We start from the raw sequence: 17908 nt of genomic DNA on the forward strand, positions 1-17908 counted from the left end.
TTATTTTCGTTATAAACACATCCAGACGTTCAAGCTCATATCGACATCAACGGCAAAATTTACCACAATATTTGTTGTTTTTATTTTATGAATTATAAACACGAGCGGAAGTTTACACTGTCATTATTATGAGGCCCATATAAAAGAATGTGAGAAATAATGCGATTTTAATAATTTAAAATTTAAATTGATTAATTGAGTTAACAATAAGCTTTAAACTTAATTTCCAATCAACAAAATATGGAATGTTATCTACAAAAATGAAATATAGAGACGAAATAGGTTAACATAGTCTGTAAAAAAAAAGTCTTAGAGAAAAGATAAGATAATTGCAAAATGTTTAAAAATTGCTTTGATCAATGAAGGCAAGCATTGTTAGAAAGAACGAATGGATTAGGATTGATATACCAAAAAATTCAAAAAGAGATCAATTTTAACTTATGATACAGGACCGAACTTTGCATTAAGCACTAAGGCGCTGAGCATTACACGAAGAATTGTAAAAAACTCCAATTAAGCATGAAATGGTAGACTTAAATAGTTGCTTCAATTTTTGTTTAGTACAAGGTACATCATTTTGTAAGCCTTGCACTGTTGGCCCCTTAAATAATACTCGAGGTCTCAAATCAATCAACGTTAAGTCACCAACATCAAACCGTCCCTGTATTTTATTTCTACCTTGCGCACACTTAAACAAAATATAATGCAAGTATTAGTTTTGTTAATCATCAACCGACTCGGGGATTTACCCAAAAGTTTTTATAGTATATTTTCCTGGAATTGCGTTCGCAATCGTTGCTTGAGTTTGCTGGAACTTGAAAGTTTATTCTGTATTTACATTTTATTTATTCTCATTTTTGAAAGCCAACCAGAAAGTAAGCTAAGTAAGGCGTAATCGTGTTGTCGCAGTTTAAAATTGCATTTAGTATAACATTAACAATCTTCGAGAGATGAACAGGAACACAACTTATAAGTTGTTATAGTTGACAAAAATAAAACATAAACACCTGACTATTTATAAATTATCGAGATTGATTTGAAGAAAACAAAAAATAGAAATAAACCAGTAAATCGTGTTAACTCACGTGAGGTTATTTTATTGAATAACTGACAAAAGTGTATTTTTGTTTTGAGTATAATATAATTAATTGTATATGCATCATAATTATTTGAAACATCATGCATAACGAAATATATGATATGGATAAAAAGTTGTGCTTTAGTGATTGTTCGAATTCAATGTCTGTCCCCTCGCCCTGTTCTTCACAATCTTCGATGTCCTCGGGGACATCGGGATACTCCAGTGCAAACAATCTACCCCTGATGAACTTTCCACAATACGATATCAATAGCAGTGATATTAACATGACATTCGTCCCTGCATCACAGAATTTCGACACATCACACTTCATTCAGAGGACAGCGATGGCGACAGTCGACCCTAATGCAAGTGTCCTTATCGATGGCAAAACAGTTAGTTACACAAGTCAATTAATTTTGCACGAAGAGCCAACAGAGAAATTCCGTTTCCGGTACAAATCGGAAATGCACGGTACACATGGTTCCCTGAATGGTCAGCGATCGGAGAAGAACAGAAAAACCTTTCCCGAAGTTGAGTTGAAAAACTTCACCGGGCAAGGAGTCATCCGTTGCAGTTTATACCAGACGAATCTGGACAAGCCGTCGCCACATTCTCACCAGTTAGTGGTGCGCAAAGATGACATGGACGAATGTGATCCCCATGATGTTTACGTGTCCCCGGAAAAAGGCTACATAGCCCGTTTCGAGAACATGGGAATTATTCACACAGCAAAGAAAAACATTTGCGATGCACTTTATGCTAAGAAAAAACAAAAAATGAAATTCGAAATGGGCCTCACGGAGCTTTCACAGCGCCAAGAGAAGACTTTGCGAGATGAGGCAGAACGTGAGGGAAAACATATGAACTTGAATCAGGTACGAATAATAGATACGAATTCATGTTAATTAATTTTGTTTATAAGCTTTAACTAGATAGGTATACTTATGTACCTACCTACAACATTATTATTTGTATCATTATTTTTAAAATTGAGTAGGTAATTAGTTTTGTATTTATTAGTAAAATACGAATAGGTACCTATGTACATATTTATTTATAATGTAAAATGTTAAATTTAAAAAGTTATTTTTATCGATGATGATGCGTTGTAAAATCTTCATACGGGGAGTTCCCACTTTATAAATGTGGGGTTTTGAATTGATTTTATACATTCCCAACGCATCCATATTACAGAGTGAAACAAAATGCATAGTAATACAAAACAACCGTAAGCGATAACGGTATTATTTGTAAATGATGTTTTTTTTTGTTTGATTCGAGAAACTGTACTTTTATCAGATTTGAATTTAGATTCTAATAATTAACAAGAATAAATTACGAGGCGAAACACCAATCATTTCATTGAAAGCTGTAATGATCAATTTACGACTTCTGACAAATGCAATTATTGTTTTTAGCTTAGTTAATTTTCTCTATAATATTTTGTATTTATGATTGAGAAAAATACTTACACGTAAACTTTATGATTAATAATTATTATTGATGATAATGAAATGACAGTATTGATTACTGTTCTAGTATAATTTACAGCGCATTAAATGCATATGAGATTTTTACCGCGTTAATTTTAACGTCATATGTGTATTTTTTTTTGCTGAAGCTGAATGTTGACATTGAGCTGGAATATCATTAGCCTCTTAAGGTATAATATTTAAAATTCTTGTCGCATTTTATGATTAAGTTAAAATTTGAAGGTATAGCAAGTTGATTGCTCTCAACCAACATTGGTAAAAATCAACTTTAGAAAACAAAACAAGTCATTGAGAAAACGGACAATCTTCCTAACCCTTCATTAACTTTTTCAAGAGTGTAAAATAAAATTAATCACCAGACAATCTGTCGCTTTATATCAGGACGTTGAAAAATGAACCGAATAATTAATTAATAAAGAATCTACCTCCTGCGTCATTCGATATGCATCAAAAATAAAATTTAATACTTATCTTGAACTCTTATTTGCCATTCTTTTTTCTTTTCTTCTAATTTTTTTTTTTCTTTCTCCTTTTAGGTTCGCTTATGCTTTGAAGCCTTTAAAATTGTCGATGGTGGATGGATGAAGATATGCGAACCGATATTTTCCCGCCCGATCAACAATCGAAAAAGTGCCCTCACGGGTGAATTGAAGATCTGCCGACTAAGCAGTGTAGCTGGTGGTGCTGCTGGTGGCGAAGACATCATATTGCTTGTGGAAAAAGTAAGCAAGAAAAACATTCAAGTTCGATTCTTTGAGATGCGTGACGACGATTTGGTTTGGGAGGCATTTGGTGATTTCTCCGATGCCGATGTACATCATCAATATGCCATAACGGTGAGAACGCCACCGTACAAAAACAAAGACATTGACAAAAGCGTAGATGTGTCGATTGAGTTGGTCAGAAAGAGCGATGATGAACGAAGTACACCAGTTGATTATCGATACAAGCCGCGTGAAATAATTTTGTCGAGGAAGAGGAGACGCACATCGTATTCGACATCGACCACTTCAAGTGCTGTAAGTTCATCAGAACTTCCTGAATCTGTTGTAACAGGAATGCATCCTGTGGCACCACATTCACCGCAGACCATAAGTCAGGAGTTCAATAAAAGCGAGGAGCTAAACGCCCTTTTGCAAACGAGTTCCTATGAAACATCATTCCAGCGTTATATGCTGAAAGTCACAAATGATTCGGCCGAACTAGCTCAGAATATAAATCCCGACCTATTTAACGATCTGTGTAAACTAATTGGACCAGATGGTGAACTCCAAACAGATGGTGAAACAACTAACAGTAGACACAGAACAAAGTTTTCAGACCCATGTACATCGTCGAAGAAAATAAATCCCATGTCAACTCCACATCAACCACAACATCCCGCTATGAGACATCTCAGAAGTGCCATCAAGGATAAACCATCCACTCCTGAGCAGGTTGCAACAACAATTCGTAGAATATTTGAGGATTTTTCTGCCGAAAATGACAGTGGCGACACAATAGTTCATGACATGGTAAAGAACGGTCAAAGGAATGATGCGATTATTCTTTTTAAGATTCTTTCGAAGCTCAACTTGACCGACTTGCTGTCACAAACAAACAACCTCGGACAAACACCACTACATACAGCGTGTCTATACGACCAGCCTATGTTTATCAGACCTCTTTTGGGACTGAATTGCGATCTTAACGTGCAGGATAGTGAGGGCGACACAGCTCTACACATTGCAATCACCGAAAATCTCAAAGAATGTCTTGAAGGATTTGCATCCTTCATATCATCATCAGCAGATGGCGTTAAGTTCAATGCCAATTTAGCCAACGACAACGGCTTTACCCCTCTTCATTCCGCCATTAGGCAGGGCAATCTCAACTTTATTGAGGTTCTCCTCACCAAGTGCAATGCTTCTGCAAAGGTTGCAAGTTCCCGTGATGGCAACAATGCTCTGCACTTAGCTGTTCAACATCAAAGTCCGGAAATGATCAAGTGCCTCCTGAATCACGGAAAAATTCAAGTAAATGCTAAAAACCGTTCGGGACACACAGCTATCGATCTAGCAAAGGCCCTAGATGGCAATGTTAAAAAAGAAATTCTAGACCTTCTGATGACAAAGCTACCTGCATCGAGCAACATCAATAGTAATAACAATGTCGAACAACAAACAGCTGATGCCATCAAAGACGAACCAGAAGAAGAAAATGACAGTTCAACTGAGGAAGATGATTCTTTGAGTTCAGAAATCGATGAACGCAACGAGGAATTGCACTTTAAGCGATTACTTCAAGACGAAGCTAAATGTCGTAGTTTGGGAGAGATTTTGGATGTTGACAATAAATGGAAGAAACTTGGCAGCGAACTGAAATTGGATCATTTACTATTTCTTTGGCCCAATGGAGAAACTATGCTGAAGTTTCTTGTCGCAACTGATGATATGAGTGCGATGAAGATTTTAAATGCCTTGCACACTGTCGATCCGGAAGTTGGAAACAAAGCAATGGCCATGTTGAAAACATAATTTTGATATTTTCTCTTTGTTTTTTATATACCTATTAAAAAGTATATTTGTATGAATGTATTGAGAGTAGATTTAAGTTTGTAAATATGTAGTTGTTATGTTTACTAAAAAAATATTATATTCGTAAAAAAAAATTATTTTTATAAATAAAACTATCTTCTATTATTAAAGTTTTTTTAAACTTTATTAAAAACACTTTGTTTTATTGATGGTGGATCCAAGAACAAGAAAATAGAAGGCGCATACGAATAGACATTTGTCGTGCCATTGCATCATGAGGTCACACAATGGGCTGATGTTTCAATTTTAAATTCCAGTGTCACTAAAAACGTTGGAAATTGCCTGCCATTTTTAAAGTCAACGACTGAGAAACTTTAAGACGTAACCTATTAACAAGTATACTATTTTTTCTATTGTGCCAGAATCCTTTTCTTAGCTTTAATTTAATGAAATAAATAAGTTCTTCAAATTTCTTGCCTTATTATGTCAAAATAAAGGGCCAGCTGAGTATGATTGCTAATAAATAAGATATTAGTCTTAATTTTATGCCCATTTGGAGTAGATTTAGTATTTATAAAATTGTCTAAGATTGGAGTTGTACTCCAAAATGAGTTGAAGAATGGAAATCAATCGATAGCATGCTAATTCTAACAATGTTGCCATTTTTACTAGTTTTTTGAATTGAATATCATTTCAAGACAAACATTTGGTAACATCTCTACACCTTAAATTGTGCGTATTGGACAGGTACCTCAAAAATATAAAAAAAAATATCAACAATATTGGCCCATCAACTTTTTCTTGAGAAAAACTTAAAAGAAATTCATAACATCTTATTGTACTGTACATTTTTCTTATCTAATAAAATTAATCCCTGACACCTTGTTTAATTAAATGTGCAAAATAAAGCTTAAATCATTTAAAATATGTATTTCTCTATTCATAAGAATTAAACAAAATCTTGAGAAATTCTTAATGATAATTGGGAATTACCCATGCGTCATAAGATCTAGGGGTTTATTTATTTTTGCCTATACTTGCTTGCATATGTCTTAACCATATTTACTCTGATTGGCAAACATCTTTCTTCTTAGTCTATAAAAATTGCAATGTAAATCCCCGTGGTGGTTTATTTCAAGAAATAGACTGTATAAAAATAAACCGAACAACATGTAAGTGTGATTTGAATTTTAAGTTTGAAGGAAATCGTGAATGCTAGCACGTCCCAATATATTAATGATGCTTGCGAATTGAGGGTGTGTTTGAGTGCATCGATCTTTAAGTTGAACTTAAAAGTTTAAGAAAGTCTTGACAAGGTCAGTATTGAAAACAAAACGCTGGGTTTTTTCTCGTTTACTTATAAGTTTATTAATCATGGTCTTGGTGAGAGCTGCTGTTTAGTTCAATGTACATAATGTTGTTTTGTTATTTAAGGTGCAGTGTATTTGAGACCGGTAGTAGTATAAAATAGTTCTTGGGTTAGATATGATGTTTGTTTTGAAGCAGCTTAATTTTTTTTAATGTGAATAAAAAGAACCGAAGGAAACAAGACTGTTACAAGAAAAACAAAAAATCTAGCACTCTTTCACAAGCAAAAGCTTTGTATATCAATTCTAATTTAAATTATAACCATTATAATATTACATCTTTCTCAAGAGATTTTTGTAGATCAAGAAAACGAACAATTCAACATAATCTTGACTGTTTTTCAGTTTTGCGTCTTACAAAATACTTAGAACTTAATATTGCCAAGTGACCTTTTGCGACACGGTCCTTTTATATAAGCATTGTTAGCTTACTTCTCGTACACATGTCTTAAGTATTCATTTTTGCAAAATCGAGATCATACAATGTCGTCTTCCTCGCTTTGCTCTTCGTGGTTTGTCTTGGAACAATCATCTTATAGTTCCTCCTTATGTAACTTAGGCAAATTTCATACATTCTATTTATTCATCGACTCCCTTCTGGGTCTAATCGAATAATTGGGGGTTTTGCCGCCATCAAAGCATAAAGTATGCGATCAACCAATCATCTTACACAAAAAAGTTTTCTAGCGTAAAGGGGGTTATATCTCCTTGATCTTTATGTGTATGAAAATGAAATAAAACCAATTTGAATTTCATATTTTTATATGGTAACGACCTTAGTCAGACATTAAATTAATAATCGATGACATATTTCATTGTTATCATCGATAAATAAATTCGTTGTTATCACTTTTGTTTGTTAATGAAATTAAAACCGAGCAAATGACAGGAAATTGCTTATCCAGACTAAAACTTGATTCATGTCGACATTCCAAGATATTTTTTACCAATTAATACATTTTTATACTTTGTACACACAATCTTCTTCTTTTTATAATTAAAGCCTTCAAATTCTTTAATTTAAATATAAATTAAATTATTTTGTACTATCAGATTTGGAAATCATCATAATTCATTCATTCATTCATTCGTTTTATCAATACCTTTTGTTTATTTGTATTTTATCAATTAAAATAAAAAAAGAATTTTATGTTTGGTATTATTTTAAGACATTCAAAATGAACTTTTTAAATGAATCAGTAAAGAGGTAAACTAGAGGCATAACTGTAGGTGCCACTGTTCATTTGAAAACCGTTGCATACATCTTGAGACTGCATTTTAACCTGGTGTTTTATAAATCATAAATGAAATGGAATTTATTTTATTCATAACATTGTGCCTACGTTTGACATACATAAACAACAATTTGAACTCTCATCTTATCATATTAAAGAAGTTTACCTACTTATAGTTATTAGTATTAAATTTGTTAAGGTGTTGTTTTTATTTATTGCCGGTATTCTTTAGCACGTTTTATTTATGTTGTGAATATGTCGAAGCAACATTTCATTGAGTAGTAAATTAGTGGGTAAATTATTTTTCTTAGGTTGACAGTATTAATAAAGTAACTTGTTAAAAAAATTAATTTAATAGCAAAAAGTTGATTCCATTTATTTATAGTATAAAGCTAATGTACTAATTTTGTACATTAATTGATAATGAAAATACATAAACCCTGGTTTTAAAATAACTACAAGAAAAATTAACTGAACACAACAAAAGGTGTACAGTAGGGTGATTCATTTCCGCAAAAAACATTTTTTTTCTCGACGCTCAAGCAAAATATTAATCTACCTGTAGAAAAAAAAATTTTCACCAAGGTAGAGCTCTTAATATCAATTTTAAGTACTTGCAGTTTAAATTTAAAGTTTTCCCATTTAAAATACATGTAAAAAAATATTTTTTTTTCAAATTTCTAATGCTCGCCCGCTTTTTACAATATTGTGAATCGGTTTTATAGACCTTATAGGGAATTTCACGCTCTTTAAAATTGTCTTTATGTTTTTTTGTGTAACTCGTAGTGGTTCGCCAGTAGGAGTCATCAAAGTTCAATTTTTTGAATGAACATTTTTTTTGCAATTTTTTTCAACAATTCGCAATAAATAGTGAAAAAAAAGAGCTGAATCGTAAAAAAAAACTCTTTTAACAAATATTTGATGAATTTACTAAGTACTTAAAATTAATATTAAGAGCTCTACCTTGGTGAACATTTTTTTTCTACAGGTAGATTAATATTTTGCTTGAGCGCCGAGAAAAAAAATTTTTTTGCGGAAATGAATCACCCTAGTGTACAGCCATTCTATTTTCTACCATTTATAGTAATATTTCCTTCGAAGTTGACATTTTGAATACATAATTCTCAGTGTCACGCCGCTGTTAATGATTTAAAAGAATAGACCAATTTGTTTGACTAAGATTATGTTAACCTAAATATATTCCTTACAGTGTAACACTCATAAACTATTCATTCATTAAATTTGTATGAGCACAAAAATGCGTATTATTAAAAATCGATTATCACCAAATTTTCTTTAATTAAAAGCCTCATGCTGTTACATGTCTAAAAGAGTATTTTGTTTGACCTAAACTATATTTCCACCCTTTTCAGACCGTCATTATTATATTGTTAAACAAGGTGGACACATTAATGAACGAATAATTACTTGATTTTTTGTATATTGTTTATAATGATAAAAGAACTTACCCAGTAAAAGTAACACACCCAGGAACGAAACACAGGAATACAAAAAGGGCAAATGAACGCTCCCAAGATCTGAAAATTAAAAAAAGAAATACCAAATGAGGGTTAATATGTTAGACACAATAATAATAAACAAATAGTCCGTACTTCCGCCGAATGCAAATTACAGATGCATATCTGTACTTAAAACAAATTGCATACAATAAATTGCAATAAAGAAAAAGAACGGAAGTAGGTGCAGCCAGATTCAATCAATGGAAAAATAACCAAAGAATAGACAAACAGAATCTCTGCATGTGTACAGTACATATATACTTACTCAGTAGTGATAGAAATCCAATTTTCTCAGGATCCATTACTGCTGATAGAACATAGGTTAATCCAAGTACCACTGTTGCCAATAAACTGAAAACAGTAAATGTCTCATAGGCACGGGCTATTACTCCCTTCTTGTGACCCGAGAATCCAGTCGACTCGGAAAATAAATACGCAAATGGTAAAAATACGAAGAGTGATAAATTGGAAAACAGAAAAACGTGGTTCCAGAGCCCTGAAAGATATAATACAAAATTCAATTAATATTATTATGTTCTATGTAAATTGACATGACTTAAAAAAATTAACTAATGATAAAGGTCATTTCTAAGTGATGGAGAAAAGTACCGAATTAAGAGAAGTCCTTATTGGCTAAGCCAATGCCTTAATATTTATATATGTTAAACATAAGAGACGAGTAGGATAAGTATTAAATGCAGGAAGTCGGCCTCTTGCCTTAAAATTAACGTTTATCTCAATTGTTTTACTATATTATTGACTAATATTTCTAGAATGCGGTCTACAATGATCATTGTTCATAGACATATGTTTTGTATCTTTAGGCGCCAGTTATAGCTGTTACTGGTTTTCATTATTGAATATTTTGTTTCTGATAGGTGGGTATACAAATATTTAGTTTATTTATAAAAATAACATAGTTATCTTAAATTTTTAATACTTGATATTAGAGAGCACAGGTTGCATAAATTTGATAATTTTGAGAAAGTTTACAATTTAAAGTTAATTTTATAAATTATTTTTTGGGTAGTTTTTGGATTTTGTGAATTAATATTTGTAAGCAGTTCGTAAATGTTCTGATTATTGTTAGATAAAAGATGGTTTATGTGGGCTAGAATGTGCGTGATGTCCATTGTTTCATTGCAAGATCCGAGGATTTTCCTTTTTTAGAAGATGTTGATGAGTCGGAGAAGTGTGGTTTAAACTGTGACAATTGGTGTTTTGTTTTTGTTGATACAAGAGTTGTGATGAGTATAGGTGAAAACCCCCTGCCTCTAGATGATTTTGATTTCTGATATGATCGTTCTTAAGAGATTTGGTACAATATTCGTGTCGAACAAAATCGATGGTGATTTACTAATAGAATAAGCAGCTTTATCAGCGTATTCATTACCCATTATACCCATGTGAGCAGGGACCCACATAATTTTCGTTTTGTGTGCTATCTTGATAACAATATCTCTGTCTCGTTATTGCTGCAGAGCTGTTATTTATGTTCATGATAACCGAGAAGCTGTCTGTGCAGAATTTACATAGTGAAAGTTTTGGTTTGCGTATCCAAAGAGGGTATAACAACGATTGAATACCATTGATTTTAGTATGTAGGTTGAAATTAAGTAATGTTTCCATACGCATGCAATTGCTGATATGTTTCTTTCTTTTTTGGAGTGTGGATCAAATCACAGATATTATATCGTTATTTATATAGAATTGATGAAAACTATAGTTTTATAGCGAGTCTAATAGGTGTTGTTAAAGGTTAATCCTAACATACTTACTCTATTTACAGGTTGCAATTCTGCATCATTTATTCTTAATTTTAAACTAGGTCACCATATTCTTCTTCATATGTGAAGTGTTTTATATTTCTTTAGTGCTACATTAGCCCCATAAAGAGTAGACCAATCTTCGATATCTTTTAATAAATTTGAAAGGGTTGTTTTGGTTTTTGCCTGGTCATTATTTTTACAGCGTTACGTTTATACGTCATCATCAATATTTTGATTTCATCAAATGCGATAGTAAAGAACAAAACTGAAAGCGGTGATTCTTGTGAAATGAAAAGCTTTTAGTGAAACGATTATGTTTCGAAATAAGAGTTCAATAATCATTGAAAATGATTTCACTAAAAGGAAAGTTTATTTTGACACCAAGCATTACAAATTTTTCTCTCTTAATTGCTTTTAATTCTAGAAACAAAATGTTCACAGGTCGCGATCATTGAAAATGTATGTCATTGGAAAATTTGCCATGGTTGGAATCCAACAGACATATTATTCTGACATAAGTTTGTCATTATAGTTGGAACGATTTGTTTCACTTTTGTAACGCTGTAACTAGCTTTTTAACGTATAACATTTTATTTACTTTTAAGCGACAAAAAAAATGCACTTCACGAAAAAGTTGCAATCAATTTAAAATTAATAGAAACAAATTGAGGATAAGTTACCCTTATTAGTATCTTGCAAGATTTCAAATAGTACAATAGTACTTTAATAATAAAATAAAAGGTTATTGTTTTTCCAGGTCTACCTTAATAATTTATAAGAGTAAACTTATCTCAAACCTAATCAAAACACAGTTCGGCACCATTAGATGGAATCAGTCTTCAAATCAATCACACAAATGTCACTCACCTTGTATTAATGAGCTGTTTAGCCATTTAACGTAGTAGCTATTTGGATACAACAGCAAAACTTCATTGCTAGCAATTGAAATGGGCAAAAGGAGAGCAGCTCCAACAGCAATTGCAAGTGAAAAAGTACACAGCCATGAACTGTAATGAAAATAAAAACGACATAAAACAAAACTTTAGTTGGAATAGTAAGTAACTTACCTTATTCGATAAACAAGTATTTCATCCTTATCATTGGAGAATAGATCTTCGCGGTCGTTTCGACGAAAACGTACAATCAAAGCATATGATGAGGAGTAAAGTAACATCAGCAGCAGGAGGAAGATCTGCAAAGGAAATTTATAAATATAATTAATTAAATTATCTGCGGTGCTGTGGCGATTGGATATAAATATATGTATATAGAAAATTCTCAATTTCTTCATGTTGTGCATGAAGGCTTTCCTGTGGGAGTGGTGCACGAGTAGGTTTAGTGGAGGTTGTAGACAGTCTTTAATTAGAAGAATGCATGAAGAAACTGAAGTGAATTAAGTGTAAGTATATCTCTTCTTTGGGTGGAGATAATAACTACAAAAATTATTGAAGCAAAACGACAGTTTTAATGGGAAAAACAAATGTATTTAGCTTCTGTTCGAAGGAATTTATAAGTTGAGGATATAATTGAGTGCTCTTTTTGTAAGCAATAACAATATAATACTTGTAATCAAGTTTTTAAAAAAAATGTAAACCATAAAATAGCATTCTTTAAAACATTGAATAAAATGCTTTTAAAGAATTTAATAATGACTTGAGTTTAATTGATGAAAATTAAATTTAAACTTCACATTTTTTTTTTTATTATTTTGTAGGAAAACGAACAATTGGGGCCAATCTTCTGACCTTGTTCTATTCTCTTACTGTAATAAAATTTTATCTATGAATCGAGTAAACAAAAATCTTATTATAATAATTAATTATCAATGGAAGAGACATGTATTCATCAGTTTAGTATATGCTCTATGAAAACGAGTGTACCTATTCCAAGAAAGATAACATCTTAACACATCATTGTTATATAATATTAATAACTGACGTGGTTTTAAGATCTTATTTCCTCCATATAAATGCTCAGACATGAGGCAATTAAAAACAAACAAAATACAAAAAGTAATTGAAATACATAGATGCCGAGCATATAAAAAATAAAAATTAAAAAAGAAAACATTCGCAAATATGAATGTAAATATTTATCATATCACTTAGACAGAAACTACAACATACTATAACACGAAAGGAAGGTATGCATATTATGAACGTGGATTTTATTCATTTTTAAGAAAAAAGACAAACTACATTACTGTTCTATATTTTTAAATAACTTTTTGTATTAAGATAACAGCCGATTTTTAAATGTATACAAAAACTTTGGTTATTGATTTATAAACTGACGAATAACTTAAACCTAGTATGGAAATAAAGAACAACAAAATTCGACAAGTGAATTGTAATATGTACACATGTCTACATTGTTTAAACAAGTTGTTTAACGAATAAGATCTTAAATAACCAAAAAATAAATAAACCAGAAAAAGTAATGTTTTAAATTAAATTGGAAAAGAATGATAAGAAATAAACTGCACATATGTATATATGACTAATCGAAAAGATCAATGTTAATGACCTTTGGATTTGCCCAAAACAATAAAACATAAATCGTTGAAATAATAAAGAAAAATGTTCAATGCCAATTAAACAGTGGGAGCATTTTTATGTTTTAACTAATTAATCATTATAGACCACACATTTTAACACGTATTGAATTATTTGCAAAAGAAATGAGTAAAAACACGTTTGAATTCAAGAAACTTATCGAAACCACTCAAAAGATTGTCATACACAATAAATTTTCAAAAATTTGTTAATTTGCAGGTTTCTCAATTTTATAATCATTATTATTGCATCAGTTGTACTTTTGATAATAAGCATGTACAATTAGGTAGCTTCTGTAATCTTTATTCAAATAAGAACATATGTAGAAAATGTAGATGGAATAATATCAAATATCTGATCAGGAAATGTATTTAAGAATGTCAAAATGTGTCAACGAAGATTTGCATAGATACAAGAATTTGGTATAAGCAAATAATATTAGGATCAATACTGGTAAAATCAGACGGCATAATGGACTCGAAGGTAACGCAAGTCCAACTTTCGGAATGCCTAACAGCCAAAAATTGTATTCTAATCAAGACACTGTCCAGATTAATAAAGTTTAGCTTTTAGTTAAAAAATTATTTATAAACAAAACACCTTACAAAAGCTAAGCTGAATGGTAATCAAATATTACTTATATTTCTTTTACAATTTGACGAGGAATCTTTTTATATAAAAATAATTGTTTATGACAAGCTAATTTTTTGGAAAAAGTAAATTTGGCTCTTAGTAACTCAGGATTTTATTGACTAAAAGCGAATTATAGATTAAAGGAAGAATTTTGGCAGATTTTTTGCTGACTTCTTTGAATCGTTTGAATGCGTCTAATCACCCAATTTTTGTATTTTAAAATAAAAATAAAATAAAATTGGCAAGAAACAACAACAACAGTTTACAAAAATTTTATAAGAATTTAAAAACTACAAAAATGGAAAGAAATACAAATTACCGTGTGGCAAAATAACGTAAAAGAAGTCACACAAAAAATAGTTGAAATAGATTGGATGCATGTACACACTTTCCAACCGTATTAACAATTTTCACTTGATAAAAAACTGGCAATTGTCAAGTTATTGGATGCTATAGGAAGATCTTCTAATCTTGCATACTTAGCTTTAGCTTCACTTTTCAGTCAATTTTAATAATGGGCAGGTTCAGACAACATAAGGGACTTCATTTGCAGTCAACTGTATTCTTTAAACGTAAATTTTGACCAATTCAGCAAGTTAGTTTTTCAAATGTTATAAACTTTAAACTCAGAACTTTACTTCATTAACCTTTAGTTGTTTTTTGACAAGGAACCCTTTTACATACAAAATCAAATACAATTGTGCAGGGTATAAATAAATCACGGGGTAAAAAAGTTAAGCTTTCAGTTCAATGAAAAATTATGATAAACTGTTATTTTCACAAAAGTTGAATTGACTTGATGGTTAGAGATATTTTTCTTTCCAGTAAACTTTTCAATGAAGTTGCCTTGCCAGCTAACCAATCAAATGCTAGAAGCTTGCCTTACTTAGTCACTTATGTCGCCTAAACCTGCCCCATAACGTTGGCCAGGTTCAGACCACATAAGGGACTTCGTTTACAGTCAACTGCATTCTTTGAACATACATTTTGACCAAGGCAACTAGTTATTTTTTAAAGTGTCATGAATTTCAAATTCAGAACCTTACTTCACAAACCTCTACTGTAAGTTCATAGTACAAAAAGTACTAAAAACATTACTGTCTACAAAACACTTCTCAAGCAAAGTATAACAAGTAAGTCACGATTTGGATTCTGTATTGTAAAGAACTATTGCCCGTTGTCTTTGTTGGAAATCAATTTTTTTGCAATCTAGCATGCTAGAAATTTCTTATTTTTAAGCTTCTTATGTCGTCTGAACCTGCCGAATGCTGAAGTTTATGTTTTTGTTAAGGTTTTGGACAACATTTTAGAATTTCCATGAGGACTTTTTATAAATTCATCTTTATATTTATGAAATATCGATTTTTAAAGCAAATTGGTTAAAGAGTCTTTCTTGGGATGATCCTTATGATCTGCCTGCCTATTAACATCGTATTCTGCTTTTTCAAATGCAATCTCTCCATCAAAGGCGTCTTGCGTGATGCACCTTATTAGCTATCTTGTGTAAATTTCAATCCCCTGCGTACTTTTGACTTTATGCATATTGACCTCCATAGAACTAACTAAGGAAAGAATAAAGATTTAAGTCGAATGAGCATTTTATATACATAACTTAAACTGTTCATCGATTGATTTAAATTTAAAAAAGAGGCTGGGATGCGCCCCACACTGATAACTTCCCATCCCGTCTGTCGATTTGCCTTGCTTAAAAGTTTGTCTATTTGCGTTCTATTTTTTATTTTATTTTTTATGAAAAAACGGACTGCCGGATTTTTATATAAAAATTACTGAATATTGAAAACAATATTTTCTCTGAAATAAAAAGCCAATATTTTTAATTTTTGAAAAGCTATTTGAGTCGTAAGTAAATTTTTACCAAGTTTTAGTATTTTTTTTAGAGTTTTATTTTTTATAAAAAAACTGACAAATCAACTTTTTTCAAAATTTGATCGAATGTTGAAAACAATATTTCTTATAAGATAAAATTTGTTTGAAGCCAATATTTAAAATTTTTGAAGAGATATTTGAGTCGAAAATAATTTTTTACCAACTTTTATTAATTTTTTGTAAAAAAACTGTCAGTTCGATTTTTTCAAACTTTAACTGAATGTTGACAACAAGATTTTTTGAAAGATAAAAGTAAATTAAAGCCAATATCTCAAAGTTTTGAAAATATATTTGAGTCGAAAATCAATTTTTAACAACTTTTATACATTTTTTTTAGGTTTTTTATTTTTTGTAAAAAAAACTGTCAATTCGATTTTTCTCAACATTTTTCAGAATGTTAAAAACAATATTTCTTATAAGATAAAATAAGATTGAAGAATAAGATTGAACTTTTTTATAAAAAAAAAACTGTCAATTAGATTTTTCTCAAAATTTTATCAGATGTCAAAAACATTATTCTTCGTTGCACAAAATTGTTTTAGAGATGAAATCATATTTCAGTCGTAAAATTTTAGAGGTGAAACATTTTTTTTTTTAGTTTTATTGATTTATAAAAAAAACCGTTATATTGATTTTTTTGTTTGGTATCACGTTACAATATATTATATAAAATTTAATTCAAGTCTCTAGCGTTTTTGGTTCGTAAGATATTTAGGGTTAACCAAAATTTTCAGCTTTTTTTCAAACTGCTATGGTACCACGCAATTTTGTTGAGAGCCCTTTCTGCATCTTTCTGCCTTATTATCTGTATAACAAAATTTTTTGAAGTCGATATCTCTTCTGGTTCTTGAGCTATGGAGGACGAAAAAAACATCGCGAACGTACACACGCACGCACAGACATCTTTCTAAAAATCTTTTATTTCGGCTCTAGGGACCTTGAAACGTCGAGAAATGTCAACATTTTCAGTTTGACAAATCGGACCCATTACAATAACTTCCTATGGGAAGTTAAAAAGGTGGTATTAAAATCATTGTTTAGAACCAGTGTTCCACTATTGTAAACGTTCTCATTTTATTTTTTGATCTGTAATGTTAATTATGTTTTGTATTTTGTGAGTGTGTCAGGCTATATATTATTTTTTACTAACAACTAATACATGCACTTATGATGACCCTCTGATAGTTTGACGCTTGCTGTAAGCTAACTACTTTCTGAAAGTTCTGAAGCGTAAAAAAAAAATAATAAAAAAATAATAATAAACATGTGACAACAATCAAATGAACAGCAGTGTAATTACCGAAAACTTTGTTCATTCATAAATAGCAAAATTCATCTAAATAGCTACATATCTATAAAAATATACATACTTCAAATCTACTCGTATACAATGTTTACACATATATAAAACGTATAAAAATGCATTCAATTCTCACGCTGATTTGTGTATATATTTCTTTTTGTTTGGCATAAACAATTTTTTCAGAACAAAGGTCAGACAATTGCTGCGAATCGTCGTTCGCCGAAACCAAATAAACAAAACTCTTGCGTATATTTTCTATGCGTAAGTACGAAGTTCAAAAAATTCTCATCATTATTCTAAAAAATATACATTTACCAAATCAAGGTATACAGCTGCTGTTGTCATGCCTATGTGGATTTTCGAATTATAATTATAATTTTGTATACATTTTTGATAACATCTAGACCATTATTTTCTTATCGCAAAAAAGATAAAAACATAAATCCCGGAATGCAATTGATCAATATAAAAAAAACCTGATAGTTAAAGGTGAGTGTTACTTAAAATAAAATGGTTTTTTACTGAAAATTGTTAAATACGATTTCTAGA

General features: G+C 30.9%; 2 protein-coding genes across 3 annotated transcripts in view; one reads left to right on the top strand and one right to left on the bottom strand.

The window, feature by feature from the left end:
• LOC129942417 (protein Lilipod) overlaps positions 1-17908 on the bottom strand; it is a 50044-nt gene that overhangs the window by 21201 nt on the left and 10935 nt on the right. For both annotated transcript variants that reach the window (XM_056051336.1, XM_056051335.1), the window contains exons 2-5: positions 12049-12173; positions 11849-11988; positions 9478-9708; positions 9162-9230 (exon numbers count right to left, since the gene is read on the bottom strand). In XM_056051336.1, the coding sequence (XP_055907311.1) occupies positions 9162-9230; positions 9478-9708; positions 11849-11988; positions 12049-12173 (565 nt within the window). The remainder of the gene's footprint in view (positions 1-9161; positions 9231-9477; positions 9709-11848; positions 11989-12048; positions 12174-17908) is intronic.
• Positions 853-5283, top strand: LOC129942416 (nuclear factor NF-kappa-B p110 subunit-like). Its single transcript, XM_056051334.1, has 2 exons — positions 853-1956; positions 3111-5283. The coding sequence occupies exons 1-2, from the start codon at positions 1180-1182 to the stop codon at positions 5088-5090; spliced, it is 2757 nt and encodes a 918-aa protein (XP_055907309.1). The 5' UTR covers positions 853-1179; the 3' UTR covers positions 5091-5283.

Source organism: Eupeodes corollae, chromosome 1, assembly GCF_945859685.1.
Source record: "Eupeodes corollae chromosome 1, idEupCoro1.1, whole genome shotgun sequence".
Lineage (NCBI taxonomy): Eukaryota > Metazoa > Arthropoda > Insecta > Diptera > Syrphidae > Eupeodes > Eupeodes corollae.

Bases quoted from the DNA above. Each gene is read 5' to 3' on its own strand.
- LOC129942416 (XM_056051334.1), top strand. From the start codon at position 1,180: ATGCATAACGAAATATATGATATGGATAAAAAGTTGTGCTTTAGTGAT. The intron at 1,957-3,110 runs GTACGAATAATA...TTCTCCTTTTAG, and splicing joins AACATATGAACTTGAATCAG to GTTCGCTTATGCTTTGAAGC.